Source organism: Rhincodon typus, chromosome 20, assembly GCF_021869965.1.
Source record: "Rhincodon typus isolate 14 chromosome 20, sRhiTyp1.1, whole genome shotgun sequence".
In the NCBI taxonomy this organism is placed as follows: Eukaryota; Metazoa; Chordata; class Chondrichthyes; order Orectolobiformes; family Rhincodontidae; genus Rhincodon; species Rhincodon typus.
This window is the reverse complement of record NC_063351.1, coordinates 41,600,310-41,620,106: the sequence shown is the minus strand read 5'-3', so window position 1 is coordinate 41,620,106 and position 19,797 is coordinate 41,600,310. Positions and strand designations below refer to the sequence as shown.

The following is a 19,797-nucleotide window of genomic DNA, read 5'->3' as shown; positions in this document are numbered from 1 at the left end:
CACAGCCCTACCATAAGTGTAGAAGTCCTACCCTGATTTGCCTTAGCAAAATGCAACACCTCACATTTATCTAAATTAAACTCCATCTGCCACTCCTCAGCCCATCGGCCTATCTCATCAAGGTCCTGTTTTACTCCGAGATAACCTTTTTCACTGTCCAGGACACCACCTATTTTGGTGTCAATGCAAACTTACGAACCATTCCTCCTATATTCACATCCAAATCATTTATGTAAAATTATGAAAAGTGGTGGACCCTACACCGATCCTTGAGGTACACCATTGGTCACAGGCCTCCGGTCTGAAAAACAACCCTCTACCACCACACTGTCTCCCACCTCCAAGCGAATTTTGTATCCAAACAGCTACCTCCCCCTGGATTCGATGTGATCTAACCTTGCTAACCAGCCTACCATGCAGAACCTCAAACACCTTGCTGAAGTTCATATGGACGTCCATAGCTCTGCACTCAATCATCTTTATCATTTCTTCAAAAAACTCAAACAAGTTTGTGAGAAATGATTTCCTAGGCACAAAGCTATGTTGACTCTCCCTAATCAGTCCTTGCCTTTCATATTTATGTAAATCCTGCCCTAAGAATCTCCAACAACAACTTACCAACAACTGACATCAGGCTCAGCAGTCTATAGTTCCCTGGCTTTGTCTTACCACCTTTCTTAAATAATGGCACCACGTTAACCACCCTCCAGTCTTCCGCCACCTCACCTGTGGCTATCAATGATACAAATATCTCAGTGAGGGGCCCAGCGTTCTCTTCCCTACCCTCCCACAAAGTTGCCATGGTGGTGGTGGTGGTGGGGGGGATGGTGGTTGCTGTCTGAGGGGAATGTATGGTTTGTGTACTGTAGGAAGTCTATAGAAGCGGGGAGTGTTCGTGCTGAGTTTCTCCAGTACTTTGTTCAAAAAGGAACTGAAACCCAGGTCAATCCTACCTTTCCTAACTTGGGATATTAATTGTACAACTCCCACTAGTACCCTAACTGAGATCGGTAGTGACTTGGGACCAGGGAGAAAGAGGTGGCGGCCGGATCTCATTGTGCATGTATCAGCACAGTCATTGAGAGAGCTAATGAGCTGTTTTAAAGCCCAGAATGCCAACAGTGACATCAGAAACACAAACATTTCCCTAGCAACTCAAAGAATATATTTATATGATAAATGAACAATACACATCCCCTTTATAGAGCAGTCAAGTGAAAGATATGTGAAATTTCAATCAAGAACTGTCAGTGTGTAACAGCCTCAAGCCTTGATGTGCAGAGGCAGCTGTATCCTATCAGTAAATGAGACAGGATGTCAACATAGTTCCACATCAAGTCTGGGACCAATACCGAAAGCATTTTGTGATTTCTAACAACACGAAGCCTTCACTCTCTCCTTTTTCTTCCCTTCCCCCATTCTGATGGCTCCAACTGCTGCTAGAGCTGCAGCATCAGTATCAGTCTGTCAAGTATCAGCTGTGGCTCAGTGAGGAGCATTCTCACTTCGAGTCAGACCGATGCAAGTTCAAAACCTGCTCCAGAGACTTAAGCATAAGGTTCATGTTGACATCTTCAGTGTTGCACAAAAGGAGAGCTCCAGTGTCAGTGGTGTATCTTTTTAACTTTAAATCAAGCTACCTCCTACCTTCTCAGGTAAAAGGGTCCACATCCAAATGCTCCCTGACCAATATTTGTTCCTCAACTAAAATGACTAAAACAGAATATCTGTTCAAAATCACACTGGATGGTGGGATCTTGCTATGCACAAACTGGATGCTATATTTCCTTCATTACAACAGTAATATACTCCAAAAAGTAATTAAATTACCACAAAACAGTTTAAGATGTCCTGAGGTTGTGAAAGGTTTATTCTTCCTCCGTTATATCACACAGCAATTTTTTCTTTCAAGTGAACCTCGCCAAAATACAGTTGGCCTATTTTAATGTTATTTAGTCACCCTCAACCTTGGTCAGTATTAAGACAAGTAGCTCTGGCTGACTTCAGCTTCTAGCTAAGGGAGGCTCAGACTAATTCTCATGCCTGCGATGCCCATCAAACAACATCTCTTTGGCAATGCACTTCTACACCCTATAATTTCCATTGAATTCTAACGAAGGCTACACAAAGCAGTGTCCAAGTCTGCCAGAACTACAGTATCATCACACCTAGCGAGAAATATTAAAGTAAATTACATTCAAACAACCCCTGAATGCCTTTTGCAGTCTAGACTTGAACAAAATTCCAACAGGAGCCAGCACCACAGGAACAATACCAAAAGGAAGGAAGCAGGAAAGAAACATGGAACAAAGAAAGGACATTGTGTTGATCAAGCCAATTCCTCTAACAGAATGTTCACTCTTCCTGTCCTACATACCATGCCTCAGAGATTTTACCCACTCAGTTACATACCTTGCACATCCTATTTGCAATTTACCCCTACAAATATTAAATTTGCTATCTGACTTTTTCTGTTCCTGTCTTAGAAGGTGTGCTCTCTGATCCCAATGATATTTGACAAATATTTTTAAACAAAATAAAACCTCAGAAGGAACAGCATGGATAGAGGATTGTTTCACTGATAGGAAGCTGAGAGTAGGGAATTCATTTTCAGGTTAACAAGCTATAACTGGTAGACTGCCACAGTGATCAGAACTGAGTCCTTAACAATTTACAATCTCTATCACTAACTCGGATGATGGGACCAAATGTATAGCAGAAAAATTTGCTTGTCTACTTAAAGATAAGTAGAAAATAAGTTGTGAAGAGGATAAAATGAGTCTACATAGAGATATAGATAAAGGGAATTGGCAAAACTTGGCAGACAGTATAATCTGGAAAAATGTGCAATTCTCCACTTAGACTGGAAGAATAAAACAGTATTTTTTTTATTTATTCATTCACGTAATGAGGGAATTGCTGGCTAGGCAGCATTTATTGCCCATCGGCAGTTTAAAGTCAACCACATTACTGTGGGTGTGGAGTCACATGTAGGCCAGACCAGGTAAGGATGGCAGTTTCCTTCCCTAAAGGACATTAGTGAACCAGGTGGGTTTTTCCTGACAATCGGCAATGGATTCATGGGCATCATCAGACTCTTAATTCCAGATATTTTATTGAATTCAAATTCTACCACCTGCCATGGTGGGATTTGAACCCGGGTGCTCAGAACATTATGTGGGTCTCTGGATTAACAGCCCAGTGATAATACCACTAGGCCACTGCCACCCCGCTGATTATTTAAAAGGAGAGATGCCAGACTTGGACATTGAGGGATCTGGATGTCCTGGTGCATGAATCACAAATACATAGCATGCAGCTACAGCAAGATCAAATGAAATGTTGGTGTTTATTGGACAAGAAATCAAATATAAATATAGGGAAGACTGTACGGGGCCTTAGTGAGGCCACCTCTGGAGCACTGTGCAAGTGTGGATCTCCTTACTTAAAAATGAACATAACTGGATGTAAGGGAGCATTTCAAAGAGAATATATCCCTTTGTGGGAGGAGTCAAGAAATAAGGGATAAAACTTAAACAGAAGGCGTCTCCCATTTAAAATTGACACGTGGAGCATGTTTTTCTCTCAACAGACTCTGGAATTCTCTTCCCCAAAGACAAGTAGAAGCTGGGACATTAAATATATTCAAGGTTGAGTTAGATTGATAGTCAACAGACAAAAGGTTATGGGGGGGTTGGGATGATCAGATAATGTTGGGCATCATTCCTCCTAGCCATCATAGAATAATAGAATCCCTACAGTGTGAAAACAGGCCCTTTGGCCCAACAAGTCCACACTGACCCTCAGAGCATCTCACCCAGACCCATCCCCCTATCCTTTCCCTGTAACCCAACTAATCTGCACATCCCTGAACACTGTGGGCAATTTAGCATGGCCAATCCACCAAACCTGGACATCTTTGGACTGTGGGAGGAAACTGGTGCATCCGGTAGAAACCCACGCAGACAGTCGCCCAAAGGTGGAATCAAACCCAGGTCCCTGTTGCTGTGAGGCAGCAATGCTAACCCATCAGCCACTGTGCCACCCGAGTTCAGCTGTACATAGGGCTACTGAGTGCAAACACAGAGGACTAGCTCCCTACATATGCTGCCACAGATTTGTAGATCTTGGATTGCTGACAATAATCGGGTTATTCACAACTTGAAATGAAGGTGACACACAGAGAACTGAGCTGCACTCTACATTGATAGACAATCCTCAAAAGTAGGCTAAAATCAGGCGCTGAGCAGATCGCATTGTTAACATTCATAATTTTTAATCACGGACCCTGAATCTTGCTTTTTTTTTTTAAGGCAAGGAAGATTATGAATAATGGCTTTATTAAACGGAGCAAATAAACAATTAAAAAGATTTTTAGTAACAGACTTACCTAAAACAGCACAAACCAGAGGGCGAGAGGGGATGTTCTTCTCAGCAGCTTTCTTCCGATGTCGCATGGGCTAGCAAGTAATTTAGAAGTTAACAGAACAATGTTGTAGACTACGAAGAGACAATTAGTCCTTCTTTGAGAGATTAAGTCTACATCCACTCCTCAAATCAATCCCATCACATACTGAAATCCAGTTTATATTTTTGTTTTGTAATTGCTGAATTGCAATCAAATTAAAGACTTTTTTTTAATAAGTTGAAGACACACAGAGAAAGCAGTGACCAATCAAAAGAAAGCAGTTTTAGGGTTTCATAGAGGCCAGTAACAGTGAGTGAAGATCAATAGTTAGAACTCTGATGGGGTCGCAAAGAAAGTTCACTCCCCAAATTATTAGGTTCCTGCTCTTTTGCTCATTCTTTTCTTTTTTTTTTATTCACTCATGGGACGTGATTGTTGCTGGCTGGGCCAGCATTTATTGCCTGTCCCTAGTGGTGAGCTGCCTGCTTGAACCTGCAGTCCACCTGCTGTAGGTTGACCCACAATGCCCTTTCAGGGTGGGGGGTAGTGAATTTCAGGTTACTGACCCAGCGACAGTGAAGGAATGGCGATACATTTACAAGTGAGGATGGTGAGTAGCTTGGAAGGGAACTTGCAAGTTGAAATTCCCATGTAACTCTGCGCTTGTCTTTCGAGATAGAAGTGATCGTGGGTTTAGATGTTGAAGAATTTTTGGTGAATTTCTGCAACGCATCTTGTAGACAGTATACAGTCCTGCTACTGAACATCAGTGGTAGAGGGAGTGGATGCTTGTGGATGTGGTGTCAATCAATCAATCAGTCTGCTTTGTCTTCGATGGTATCAAGCTTCCTCAGTGATGTTCAAAGCCACACCAATCCAGGCAAGTGGGGAGAATTCCATCACACTTGTGCCTCGTAGATGGTGGATAGGCTTTGGAATTCAGGAAGCGAGTCATTTGCTGCAGTATTCGGCGTTTCTGACCTGCTCTTGCAGCCATTATGTTTATGTGGTGAGTCCATTTGAGTTTCTGGTCAATGGTAACCCCCAGAACGGTGATAGAGGGGGATTCAGTGATCGTAACACCATTCAAAGTCAAGGGGTGGTGGCTAGATTGTCTCTTATTGGAGATGGTCATTGTTTGGCATCTGTGTGATGTGAATGTTACTTGCCACTTGTCAGCCCAAGGCTGGATATTGCCTAGATCTCGTTGCTTTTGAACACGGACTGCTTCAGTGTCTGAGGAGTTGTGAATAGTGCTGAACATTGCACAGTGAACATTCCCACTTCGATGGACGGAAGATAATTGATGAAGCAGCTGAAGATGGTTGGGTCTACCCTGAGGAACTCCTGCAGATGACTGACCTCCAACAAACACAACCATCTTCCTACGTGCCAGATATGACTCCAACCAGCAGTTTGCCCCCGATACCCAACGATTCCAGTTTTGCTCCGGCACCTTGATCCCACATTCAGCTGAATGCGGCTTGATGTCAAGGGTGTCATTCTGCCCTCCCCTCTGGAATTCGGCTCCTTTGTTCATGTCTGCACCAAGGCTGTGAGGAGGTGAGACACCGAGTGGCCCTGGCGGAACCCAAATTGGTGTCACTGAGCAGGTGCTGCTTGATAGCACGGTTGATGACTCCTTCTATCACTTTACTATTCAACTCAAAGTGAGGATAATTTCCAAGGAGAACATGTGAAAGTCAGGATGTGTCTTCCTATACTCAGTCATGAGTTAAGTTACAGTCTGTCAGCTGCCAACTTTTGCCTTACATCAAGCCAATCTGAACAGCTTGTCAACATGTTAGAGGACAAGACAGCACCTAACTTAGTGATGCAAAGTAGCTTGGGAGGGCTCATATAATTCTGAGGTCAAATGTTTGATAAGTGAGAGTGAAGTTCTCCTCAGAATCTGACTTGTGGTTCACCTGAGGGCGTTTGATGAGATAGTGTGGAGGGAGCTTTGCTCTGTGTCGAAACCCATGCTGTAACAGTTCTGGGAGTGTTTGATTTGGGACAGCATAAGGGAGCTTTACTCTGTATCTAGCCCTCTGCTGTCACTGTCCTACGAGTGTTTGATGGGGACAATGTAGAGAAAACTTTACACTCTATTGAACACCATGCTGTCCCTATCCTGGAAGTATTTGATGGGAAACAGTGTTGAAGAAGCATTACTTTCCGTTTAAAAGACTACAGGGAGCTTTGCTCTGTATCGAAACCCATGCTGTAATTATCCTGGGAGTGTTTGACAGGGACAGTGTAGGGAGCTTTATTCCGTTTCTAACCTGGTGCTGTTCCTATCTTGGGTGTGTTAATGGGGACAGTATAGAGAAAGCCTTTCTCTGTATCTAACTCTGCACTGTAGCTGCAATAGGATTAGAGTTAGGTCCTGGGGTGTTTGATGGGGACAGTGTAGACGGAGCTTTACTTTCAGTTAAAAAAAAAGGAGTAGGGAGAGCCTTACTCAGGATCTAATCCTATGCTATACATGTCAGGGAAGTGTTTGATGCAGACAGTGGTGGCCTTAGTGAAAAAAAGTTTCCTTTCCCGTATTAATGTGTGGACAAAGTAAGAGAAGGAAGACCTGTCAACCCCAGGATGAGACACATTTGTGTGTAAGGTTACACTGCAGATTAAGATCATACTTGGCATGTAGCTCCCTCACTCTGAAATAAAAGTAGAAACCGCAGTGCTGATCAGACAACAACCAGAAGTGAAAAAGCACATTAATATTTCACTTCAGACTTCACAAATACAGTATTTCTAGTCTGTTAAGAATTTCAGGGCATGTTGTGTTAATCACTGAGGATTGATTTATTCCCAGATTAATTGGCTGCTAAACACCTTCAGGTGGGCAGAGACTCCCTACGGTTGCCATATTCACCAGCGCCAATCTGGGCGGATGTTTACATTGCAAATTATCTTCCCTCTTGTTTGTGAATTTTCCTGAGACTTCCTGGAAAGTTTGGCAATTAAAAGTCTAAGTCAGCAATGCTGAGTGTTTCTGCATTGGTGAAATGTTCACCCAGCATCTCAACTTCAAGACTCACCATTCTGTGCAAATTAACTCTGAAGTTCATGTTGTCGTCATGCAGAAAAGCATTGGCGTACTGGTCCTATAACAGAGCAAAACATTAAAGAATGAGCTTGCTGTATTTTTGGCTACATGTCAGTTATGTTGAGTTTTTTTTGGGAGGGATTTCTGCAGAGAGTCCTTGCAAGATTTCTTGCCTTATCTTACCAAACTTGCCTCATTCACTACCACCTTACCCTTCTGGCTTTCCTCACATTTGAATTATGGCCCACCTTACCATGCATCAGTCCCAGAAGAGCTCACCACTCAGTTTATATCCCAGAATTCACTGGTATGCCTTACACCCATGCTATCTTTAAAAGCCTGCTGTGTATCCAGACAAGCACTGTCAGTCCAGAGCTGCCCTTTACAGTGCCAGGATGCTATCAGCAAAGGCTATTCTCTTTGACTTGACTGAGGGCTACTCACACCCAAGACAAGTTTACTTCCTTTGTGTCTGCACTAAATGGCAAGGCAAAATATCAGTACTGTGAGCTTAATATCTCTGGCTGAAGGGTCAAAGCACACTAAGGAAAGCAGTGAGCATCTAAGGGGTTCAGAGTCAGTGGGCACTATGGTACCAAGGGTAAAGCCCAGAGATACAGCCCGGCCCAGTCCATGAGCTAACTACATGTCCCTGAGCACACAGCATTACAATGATAGTTCTGGTGCAGCCCAAAGGTGCAGAAGTGCCATGAGACCTTTGAGGCTCCATGTCAGATGCCAATGTTTGTGGACATGGGGTACACATGGCCAGTGCCCAGATTCCTTTGGACAAAGCTGCAAGCTGAATTTGCCAAGTATTCATTCTGGTTTCCTTGTTGAATTTTCTCAACATCTAGTTTTATTGGTAAGTTTAGTAAGATAGAAGGCTGAATATCAATAAGGCAAGTATGGGACTCTAACAAAGTGTTTAATAAACAATAATCACCCTTAACTGACAATGCATTAGTGCCTAGCAAGGATCCAGCTTTGCGGCTTTTCAAAAGTGTAAACAACACTGTGATATACTTTTGATGCCAAGGCTCATATCATGGAAGTACTCGACCGATTCTGCCACAAATCTCACTACAGCTCACAGTCATATAAGACTCCACCCAAAAGAGTTAATATTAAAATCCTGTGTCCCTTTACAGGTAAACCAAAACACCTCCACAGTTGATTGACAGTAGGCAATGCTCACTGGGCTTTGCACATAAGAACTGGATTCTTGGTTGGCTCTTGTGGTACAGTAGTAGCGACCCCACCTCTAAGCCAGGGACCCCAGGCGCAAGTTCTACTTCCACCATAGTTGTGTAACCATTTCTCCGAACAGGTTGATTAGAAATTATCTAAAAGCGCAGGCTTGTAATTTGTTAATTTATTTACAGACATGGGTGATTTGATGGAGGTTTATTTAAACTAAATGTACAGGTTCTCTAGTAGCAAGGCCGCATTATTTCCCTCTCCAATTCCATTCTGTATTAGCCCCTCCACCTTTCCCTACCCTTCCTTTGTGTTACTGTTGCACTGCCCCTAGTGGGCAGTGCCTGTAACTTGTTTAATTTGTCAAACGGATGAATTGGGGATGGATCACTAGCTTCTTAGGGCCCTCTTGTGGTGCAGTGATAGTGTCTCTACCTTTGGATCAGGAAAGCTTAGGTTCAAATCCCACCTGCTCCAGAGGTATGCAATACAACTTTGAACAGGTTGATTAGAGAATATCAAGCGCTGGTTCTCCCTCCCTCTTTTGCTACACTTCCTTTAGCTTTGTTATTGTTGCACTGCCTATGGTAGTTTACTCGACTGATTAGTCATAACTTGTTTGTTTTAATTTTGTTAACTGGGTGATTTGGTGGTGGGTTTTCTAAAAGAAACTGTGTTCTTGGAGAAATGTTGCCTGGACTGGAGAGTTTAGTCAGAGATTCAATAGGCTGGGATTGTTTTCCTTGGAGCAGAGGAGTCAGAGGGGAAACATAATTGAAATGTATAAAATTACGAGGGACACGGACAGCGGAGACAGTAAAGAACGTTTCTCCTTTGAGTAGGGATCGATGGTTGGGGAGGAGCGGGGGGCATAGTTTTAAGTGAAGGGGCAGGAGGTTTGGAGGGGATGTCAGGAAATGTTGCTTTCACTTAGTGATGGGAATCTGGAAATCACTCCCTCAAAAGGGTGGTAGAGGGAGAAAGCCTCATAATATTTCAGCAGTTTAAAATGTGCACTTTTTTAATCATTCATGGGACATGGGTGTCACTGGCTGGCCAGAATTTATTACCTATCCCTAGGTGCCCTTCACATGGTCATGGTGAACTGCTTTCTTGAACCAATGCAGTCCATCTACTGTGGGTCGACCCATAGGGTCTTAGGGAGGGGATTCCAGGATTTTGACCCTGCAACAGTGAAGGAACGGCGATATATTTCCAACTCAGGATAGTATGTGGCTTGGAGGGGAACTTGCAGGTGCTGGTATTTTCCTTATACCTGCTGCCCTTGACCTTATAGATGAAAGTGGTCATGGGTTTGGAAGGTGCTGTCTATGGATCTACAGTGAATTTCTGAAGTGCATCCTTTAGATAGTACACACTGCTGCTACTGAGTATCAGTGGTGGAGGGAGCGGATGTTTATGGGTGCGGTGCCAGTTAAGTGGGCTGCTTTGTCCTGGATAGTGTCAAGCTCCTTGAGAGTTGTCGGAGCTGCACTCATCAGGCAACTGGGGAGTATTCCATCACACTCCTGACTTGTGCCTTGTCAATGATGAAAAGCATTTGGGAGTCAGGAGATGAATTGCTCACTGCAGTATTCCAAGCCTCCAACCTGCTCTTGGAGCCACTATGTTTATTGATGAGTCCAGTTGAGTTTCTGGTCAATGGTAACCCCCAGGATGTTGATAGCAGGGGGTTCACTGATCATAACACCATTGAATGTCAAGGGGCAGTGGTTAGATTGTCTCTTATTAATGATGGTCATAGCATTTGAGTAGTGTCAGCCAAAGTCTAGATATTGTCCAGTTCCAGTTGTATTTGAACATGGACTGCTTCAGTATCTGAGGAGTTGTGAATAGCGCCGAACTTTGTGCAGTCATCAGCAAACATTCCCACTTCTGACCTTATGATCGAGGGAAGGTCATTGATGAAGCAGCTGAAGATGGTTGGGCCGAGGACACTACCCTGAGGAACTCCTGCAGAGGTGTCCTGGAGCTGAGATGATAGACCTCCAATAACCATGACTATCTTCCTATATGTCAGGTATGACTCCAACCACTGGATAGTTTGCCCCCTGGTACCCAGTAATTCCAGTCTTGCTAATGCTCCTTGATGCCACACACAATGCAGCCTTGATGTACAAGCTCACGTTAACACAGGGATGCAGGCATTTTGTACTTACCTCTGCAATGCAGGTAAGGATGATCAGACAGAGTTTGGCACTGTTCAACCGATGCTCATCTGAAAGGAGAATGAATTAGACATTCACAAGGGGCAGTGAGAAAACTGTCTGATAAAGTGAATGACAATCTCTGTTCCAAGCAACTTTCCAGAGCCCTGAATGTGAATTCAGAAGCAAATGAAGGGGAATAGGAGGATGGTATCAGACAGGTTTCTGCTCCTGCAAGAGTGACCCAAGCTGAAAGCTACACAGGATGTTGGTGTAGGAGAGAAAACAGTTTTGAATAGTTGCAACACATTTTACAGCTCAAAGTCCACACTCAAAGTCTATGAACCCACAATGAGGTAAAGAACTTGCGTTTCTGTAGCACCTTTCACAGCCTCAAATCATCTCAAAATGCTTCACAGTAAATGTAGTATTGGTAGTCACCATTGTACTACAGAAATTGCAGAGTGACACCAACAGTGCGGGTTCATTTCCTGCACCAGCTGAGGTTACTGTTAACGTCCGGCCTTCTCAACCATGCCCCTCACCTGAAGCTTGATAAGCCTCAGGTTAAACTCTCCACCAGTTATCTCTCTCAAGAAGGAGAGCAGCCAGATGGTCCTCTGGACAAGTTAGTCCAATGGTCAAATTGTGCCACAGCAAGCTCCCACAAAAATCAAACTGGACTGACCAGGTCATCCGTGGCTTTAAGCAGTTGATTTGGGCATTGGGTCCACACACTGAACTCAATGAAAATTGAGAAGACCTTGTTCCCTCACTTGAAGGGGCACAATGAGTCTCAGTTTAAATTCCCTTACATCTAAATGATGACACCTCTTACAGAGTAGCAATCCTGTAGCACTGACTTACTCAAACATTGCATGAAGCCACAACCTTCTGACTGAGAGGAAAACAATGCCACAACTGAGTCAAGCTGACACCTTAATGGACAGTGGTGGTGAGCGACTGTATGGCAGGTAATGCCTGAGAAATAAGTAACCTAGTGCATAAATCAGTGTATTCAGCACAAGGGACATGTGCAGGTTGGAGACTGATTTATAAAGAAAAAAATCAAAAATCTCTCTACATTTGCTTATGAGAGGTGTGACTGCCACTATTTTAGATCAGTCACTGCAGAGGAGGATTTCAGAGTGGCATTTACAATACATGTCACTTCAGAGGACACTGCACAGAAACTGGCTGCACTCCAGCAGTATGAAAGCACAAACCACAATAGCAAAGGAGGACTGAGTCACCAGCACAAGATCGCTATTGTCCTTTACAGAATTTAGAATAATGTTGCACTGCAACCGACTCACCCTTGCCCTTTCACAACACTGGATATGCATTGACAGCTCACTAGGAGATAATAACAAAAGCTCATTTATATTTGAGAACAAACTGGCAATAGCACAGTGTTAAATCCACAGGCTTTATTCTAGAACAAGGGGACACTCAAACCAAAGCAACTGCAAGCATTAAGAGAGAATTAGATAAACACTTAGAGAAGAAAAATATCAAAAGATGGAAGGGAAAAGACTTAGTGGGGTGCTAACCTTGACAAAAGAATGGAATTGCCTCCCTCCTGTGTTGTGATTTCTACATGCATTCCAGAAATCAGCAATCCCAATATGCCATGAAAAGCAATATAACTGCTTAAAATGCAGCAAAGCTGTTCCTACAAAGCTGCACTGACTCACAGAGGCAGCGCAGAGAACACAAAAAAAGGAGCAGGAATAACATCATGTAGCCCATCAAACCTGCTTCACTGTTCAATAAGATCATTGCTTATTTTCCATTTTCCCACAATTCTCCATTCAAGAAAAAAATTCCTAATTCTTTAATCCCATAAATCTAGTGCAGGTAGATAATTCTAAAGATTCGTAAACCTTTGTAGATACTAGTTAGATCTCAGCTGGAATAGTGTGCAGAGCTCTGGACACAATACTAGGCATGAACACAGTGCAGAAGAGGTTACAAGGATCGCTCTGGGGATGAAAAATTTGAGTTATGAAAACAGATGGGAGAAGTTGGGAATGTCTTCCTTGACAACGAGATGGTGGAAAGATCATGCCATTTTATTTTTCTGTATTTTTGATTGTGTACTGAAATGGGAAAAGGCAACGAGCCTGCAATGCCTCTGTAGTATCCATTCATGAGATGTGGCCAATGTCGTTAAAGTCACCATGTATTGTCAATCCTCAAGCATCCCCACAGCTACACTCCCAGAGTTTGAATGGTGGACTACGATAATGGGTTTCCATTGTTCCTGACAGATAATAGTACTAAATATGTTCCACATCCTTTCATTTAAATATAATTTGCTTTCCTTACCTTTTGTATCCTGCATGACGATGGAACAATACTTGAGGAAAGTGATGAGGAGGTTACTGGTGTGCAGGTTTGGATCCAGTGACAGTTCTGAAGAATTCATTACTGCAGTGGAAAGGGATACAGAGGAATTAATTGATACAATTCCGAATAAATAAGCTAAGACGAGAGTCCCTAGTCCATACCAACTTAAATGATCACAGTCAGGACAGGATTTTATGCTGCTACTACATTTAGTTACACAAAAATATAGGAAATAAGCATGCGAATAGGCTATCAAGCCAACCAGTCTATGCTAGCACTTACACTTCACTCAACTCCATCTAACTCTATTAGAATAACCTTCTATACTCTTCTGCTTCATAAGCTTCTCCTTAACTGCATCAACACAATTCACCTCCACCGCTTCCTGGAATGGGGAGTTCCACAATCTACTCCTTGAAAGGAAGTTTCTTCTGGGTTCCCTGCTTGTGGAAGGAACAGGTCGCAGTCTTAATCTAGTTTTCTCTTGACAAAAAACACACAGAAACTTAAGTCATGCCAAGATTGGTAGTGTGATTCTCGCCGCTAGGCAGAACAAGTTTTCTTGCTGTATTTTATTAAATTGGCCATTTTAATTGCCAATTGAGTCCTTGCAGCAAGAATCAAACCCTCCCATAGAGCAACCCACCAATCACCAGACATTCCTCGTGCCCAGACCACCTTTAAAAGGCTGCAGTGCATTTGAACAAGCATCACCAGCTTGGAGCTGCTCTGCATGGTACTTGATATTTTCCCCGGAAATAGCAAACAGGAGGAAATTGTCACCTTGTTTTGTGGGTATGATCCTGAAGCTCCTGCTCAATGGACTGATGCACAGGCAGGACTTCTTCACACAAGACTGCAGTGGAGGCCATTATAACAGGTCATGCTATCCTGGTCCAATACTGACATATGGATCTCAGCCATCTGGAGAACTGCCTAGCACTACAGGAACGAGGTCAATATCCTTTGCCAACCCACGAGCGTAAGTACCGCCATCACTTCCCCAACACCTCACACTCTCTCTCCTACTGCACCCACTTTCCACAAAGGCTCATGCTCCACCACTATCACTAAAGCATGAAACATCTTCCCCACACACCCTCACCTACCCCAAACTGCGAAACCACTCACAAAGCTTACCCTCTGCTCAGCCTACTCACTCACTTGGGAAATCTCTCCACCTGCACCAGGCGTAATTGTGATAACACTCATTTTCATCTTCTGCTTGGCTTAACCAGCGATGTTGGATGATAGATCTGGCAGATTCTGAGAATTTTTGTAGCATAGGAAACCATTCAACCCATCATGCCCGCACCAGCTCTTCAAATGAACAATTCACCTCCTGTCATTCCCTTTAACCCTGTGCATTCTGTTTTTTTTTTAGATAAAAACCAACTTCCTGTTGACAATTATTATTTCTTTATTCATTCATGGAACTTTGGTGTTTGTGGATTAGCCAACATTTATTGCCCATCCCTAGATGCCCTGGAGAAGGTGGGGTTGAGCTGGCTTTTTCAATTATTGCAGTCCTTAAGGTATAGGTGCACCCACAATGTTATTAAGCAGGAGGAAGTTGCAAGATTGCAAAACTCAGTGACAGCGAACAAATAGTAATCATAATTCCAAGTCAGATATTATGTAGCTTGGAGGGGAACTTGCAGGTGGCAGTGTTCCTCTGTATCCTCTGCCCTTGTCTTTCTAGGTCAAGGTTGTGGATTTGAAAGGTGCTGTCAAAAGAGCCTTGATGTACCATCTTGCAAATGGTACACATTGTGCGGTGGTAGTGAAGGGGGTGAATGTTGAAAGTGGTTGGGGTGCCAATCAAACAGGCTACTATGTTCTATATGGTGTCGAGCTACTTGGGTGTTGTTGGAACTGCAGGCAACTGAAGTGTATTCTGTCACATTCTTGACGTGTGCTTGCAGTTGGTAAGCAGTCTCAAGTGTTAGATAGTGAATTAAATTATATGAAGGATGAATGCATGTCCTTGCAAATAGAAGGACGATGCAACAGAAGTCCTAGTTTCTGACCTTCTCTGGTAGCCACAGTATTTATACCGCTAGCCCAACTCAGTTTCTGTTCAATGGTAATGCCAGGATGTTTACAATGGGTTGATTCAATAATCTTAGTACCATGGAATGTCAATGGGCGATGATTAGATTCTCTCTTGTTGGAGATGGTCATTGCCTGGCAATTATGTGGCACAAATGTGACTTATCTAAACCCAAATGGGCAGCACAGTGGCTCAAGTGGTTAGCACTGCTGCCTCACAGTGCTAGGGACATGGGTTCAATTCCAGCCTTGGGTTACTGGGTGGAGTTGGCATGTTGTCCCCATGTCTGTATGGGTTTCTGCCAAGTGCTCTGGTTTCCCTCCATAGTCCAAAGATGTGCAGGTTAGGTGAACTGGCCGTGCTAAAATTGCCCCATAGTGTTCAAGGATGTACAGGCTAGGTGGGTTAAACTATGGTAAATGTGGGTCACAGGGATAGGATGGGATGCTCTTCGGAGGATTGTTAAAGACTCGACGGGCTGAATGGCCTCTATCTGCACTGTAGGGATTCTATGATTCTATGGATATTGGCTAGATCTTGCTGCACATGGGCCAGATTGCTTCAGTATCTGAACAGCTGTGATTGGTGCTGTGCCTCATACAATTACCAGCAAACACTTCCAGCTCCAGCTTTATGATGGCAAGAAGGTCATTGATGAAGCAGCTGGAGATGGTTGGAACTAAGACTCAACCCTGAGGAACTCCTACAGTGATGTCTTATGGTTGAAACGATTGACCTCCAAAAACCACAACCATCTATCTTTGCGCTAGGCATGTCTTCAACGAAGTTGGATTTATCCTGCTTTTTGTGCAATTTTCTACATTGCCGGTAGATGCCAACATTGGAACTGTACTGGATTAATTTTGCTGGAGCCTCAATTAGTTTTGGAGGACTGGTGATCAGTGATATTGCTGGAATAGTGCCAGGGCCCATAGCCTTGGCAGTATCGGTGCCTTCAACCATTTTTTGATATCATATCAAGTGAATCATCTGCCCATACTGGACTTGCTCTAGCCTGCTCTTTCATTCAGATAGCTCATGGTGCAACTGCACTTTCTAGAATGATCCCTAAAATTCTTAATACCATTATTGTTCAAAAATCTATTGACCTCAGTCATAAATAACTCAATAGGTAATCTGGAGATTTACTAAACTAGCACTGTAGCACGAGGGCTATGACCGGGTAAAAACTTAAATTACTTTCCCTTCAGACTTGTGTAGAACGTAACTGAACAGAGAGTCTGAATGAAAACTTGGCCTATCTTCTACAGCATTTCCTTTAATATGTTCAAATCTTCAAACTACTGGTAGGAGGTTTCAAGAGAAGTTATTAGGTGTAGAGTTGCTATTCTTGTGACACCATAGCCTCTGTGCTTTTCAACTATGTGGTGGAATCAGTACACAATACAACATGGCAGCTCCCAGTCTGTATCAGGAAATAAAGTCAGGCCCCAATACCTTATTAAAACAATTTTGCACTGCTGTTCCTTCTCCTCTGGTGGGTCACAGACAATCCCAGGGTTTTACACTGCATCTGGTTGGCCAGTGCTAAAACTGACAAGTAGGATAGTGGCGGTTGAGGAACAGCAGCTGACCCCAGTCCACATCAGTATCCAGTCAACCCTCACTGTAAAGCGTGTATGACTAAGGAGCTGAGGATTGGATTAAACCTCCCCCATCGAATCCTTGCACCCACTAACTGACCCCAGCTCAATAGCACTGCTTGGGCTTATACCTAAAGAACACACACAGAATGAGGTGTGTTAGGAATCCAGAGCCTGGGCTGGAGTCAACCTCTTTAGGAAAGAATAAGTGCAGCTGGCAGAACAGGAGGCAAATAATTTCAGGAAGACTTACCGTCTGACGTAGGAGAGAGGTTTCCCAAAGGTGTGGTTGGAGTTGTAGGCAGTGTCGGTGTTGTTGGAATACTAACCAATCCCATTTCTGGGTGGCTCTGAGATTAATGAAATAACATTGGCAGTTAGAGACGTTACCCCAAACACAGCAAAGAATTTTAACAAAATTTTTTTTAAAAGATCTGTCATTTTCAAACAGTTTGCTTTTGATTGATGGTATCTATTCTATCAGGGTCTGCATGGAAGTTGAGGACATCTTTCTTTAGTTGTGGGCCTGTACCTTTGAACCAGCATTCACAGCCTCTGTGGTTGAGAATGGTGACCATTTTAACAGTCAATGCCAATATTTTTCCTTTCCCTGAAGGCCAAATAAATATAATGGGAAGCAGAAACGAAATTAGAAAATTGTCTCAATGAATTTCTAAAATTTGATCTTCCCATTAATGTTGGTACTGGAGCTGGTGTTATTTTTCCCTTCACCATGAGGAAGTTCCAATGCCTTGCTAGCTTTTGCACACAGCTGGTTGATTCAAATCGTGAGTTCATCATGTTGTGAAGTTGGGTAGAGTACTTGTGGATTGGGAGGCATGAAGCTAGAATTTGGTGGTTGTAAAATACTAGGGTGGAAAGCATTGCATGGTCCCTTTAAAAGATTATGTGTTTTTTCTGTGCTTAGAGATTTAAAATGGATGTCTGTGAGCAGCAGCTTGAAAGTTTGCAAGTACACAAAGAGCATCTGAATTGAAACATTTGTATCTAAAGGCCATACAGTTAGTAGGCCAAGCAGCAGTTTTAACAAGACAACAAATTTTTGAATGTAGCCAATCAATTTGAACTCTGCACTTAGATACCAAAAACCTGTCAAATTTAATTCTGGCAACATAAGACCAATTCTACTGTAAGAAATTGATATGTCATCAAGGGTACAAAAGGAGGCGGCAGTTGGAGAAAAACCCCAGAGCTAACTTCCATTGGCCAAAGCTAGTAACCCTCGACTCTCAAAAGAAAATCGCTGGCTCTCACAGCCTCCTCTGTGTCATAGAGAAGCACCATTTAAATAACAAAGGTACCGACAGCACAACTAGTTAATATTCCTGACCGAAGAATCAACGGAGAAGATGCAGAACCTTCTGGAAAATACAATCTGGCTGCAATTTCAAGAAACTTAATTTTTTTTTTAATATATAAGTGGGACTTCTATTTTTATTGGAACAGCATACCATTAGAATCTTGCTTTATTCAAGAATAGTTAGCAGTTAGAAGAGGTTTATTCAGTTTAGAACATAGAACTTAGAACATTACAGCGCAGTACAGGCCCTTCGGCCCTCGATGTTGCGCCGACCTGTGAAACCAATCTGAAGCCCATCTAACCTACACTATTCTATTATCATCCATATGTTTATCCAATGACCATTTAAATGCCCTTAAAGTGGGCGAGTCTACTATTTTTGCAGGCAGGGCATTCCACGCCCTTACTACTCTCTGAGTAAAGAACCTACCTCTGACATCTGTCCTATATCTATCACCCCTCAATTTAAAGCTATGTCCCCTCGTGCTAGCCATCACCATCCGAGGAAAAAGGCTCTCACTGTCCACCCCATCTAATCCTCTGATCATCTTGTATGTCTCTATCAAGTCACCTCTTAACCTTCTTCTCTCTAACGAAAACAGCCTCAAGTCCCTCAGCCTTTCCTCATAAGACCTTCCCTCCATACCAGGCAACATCCTGGTAAATCTCCTCTGCACCCTTTCTAATGCTTCCACATCCTTCCTATAATGCGCTAACCAGAACTGTACGCAATACTCCAAGTGCGGCCGCACCAGAGTTTTGTACAGCTGCAACATGACCTCATGGCTCCGAAACTCAATCCCTCTACCAATAAAACCTAACATACTGTACGCCTTCTTAACAACGCTATCAACCTGGGTGGCAACTTTCAGTGATCTATGCACATGGACACCGAGATCTTTCTGCTCATCCACACTACCAAGAATCTTACCATTAGCCCAGTACTCTGTATTCCTGTTACTCCTTCCAAAGTGAATCACCTCACACTTTTCCGCATTAAACTCCATTTGCCACCTCTCAGCCCAGCTCTGCAGCTTATCTATGTCCCTCTGTAACCTGCAACATCCTTCCGCACTATCCACAACTCCACCGACTTTGGTGTCATCTGCAAATTTACTAACCCATCCTTCTACGCCCTCATCCAGGTCATTTATAAAAATGACAAACAGCAGTGGCCCCAAAACAGATCCTTGCGGTACACCATTAGTAACTGAACTCCAGGATGAACATTTCCCATCAACCACCACCCTCTGTCTTCGTACAGCTAGCCAATTTCTGATCCAAACCGCTAAATCACCCTCAATCCCATGCCTCCGTATTTTCTGCAATAGCCTACCATGGGGAACCTTATCAAACGCTTTACTGAAATCCATATACACCACATCAACCGCTTTACCCTCATCCACCTGTTTGGTCACCTTCTCAAAGAACTCAATAAGGTTTGAGAGGCACGACCTACCCTTCACAAAACCGTGTTGACTATCCCTAATCAAATTATTCCTTTCTCGATGATTATAAATCCTACCTTTTATAATCCTTTCCAACACTTTACCCACAACCGAAGTAAGGCTCACTGGTCTATAATTACCAGGGTTGTCTCTACTCCCCTTCTTGAACAAGGGGACAACATTTG

The 19,797-nt window shown here is 43.2% G+C and overlaps 1 protein-coding gene across 2 annotated transcripts in view; it reads right to left on the bottom strand.

The window, feature by feature from the left end:
• armh3 (armadillo like helical domain containing 3) overlaps window positions 1–19,797 on the bottom strand; it is a 123,417-nt gene that overhangs the window by 61,350 nt on the left and 42,270 nt on the right. For both annotated transcript variants that reach the window (XM_048608770.1, XM_048608771.1), the window contains exons 14-18: window positions 17,097–17,193; window positions 13,166–13,267; window positions 10,847–10,905; window positions 7,459–7,524; window positions 4,391–4,460 (exon numbers count right to left, since the gene is read on the bottom strand). In XM_048608770.1, coding sequence (XP_048464727.1) covers window positions 4,391–4,460; window positions 7,459–7,524; window positions 10,847–10,905; window positions 13,166–13,267; window positions 17,097–17,193 — 394 coding nt within the window. The remainder of the gene's footprint in view (window positions 1–4,390; window positions 4,461–7,458; window positions 7,525–10,846; window positions 10,906–13,165; window positions 13,268–17,096; window positions 17,194–19,797) is intronic.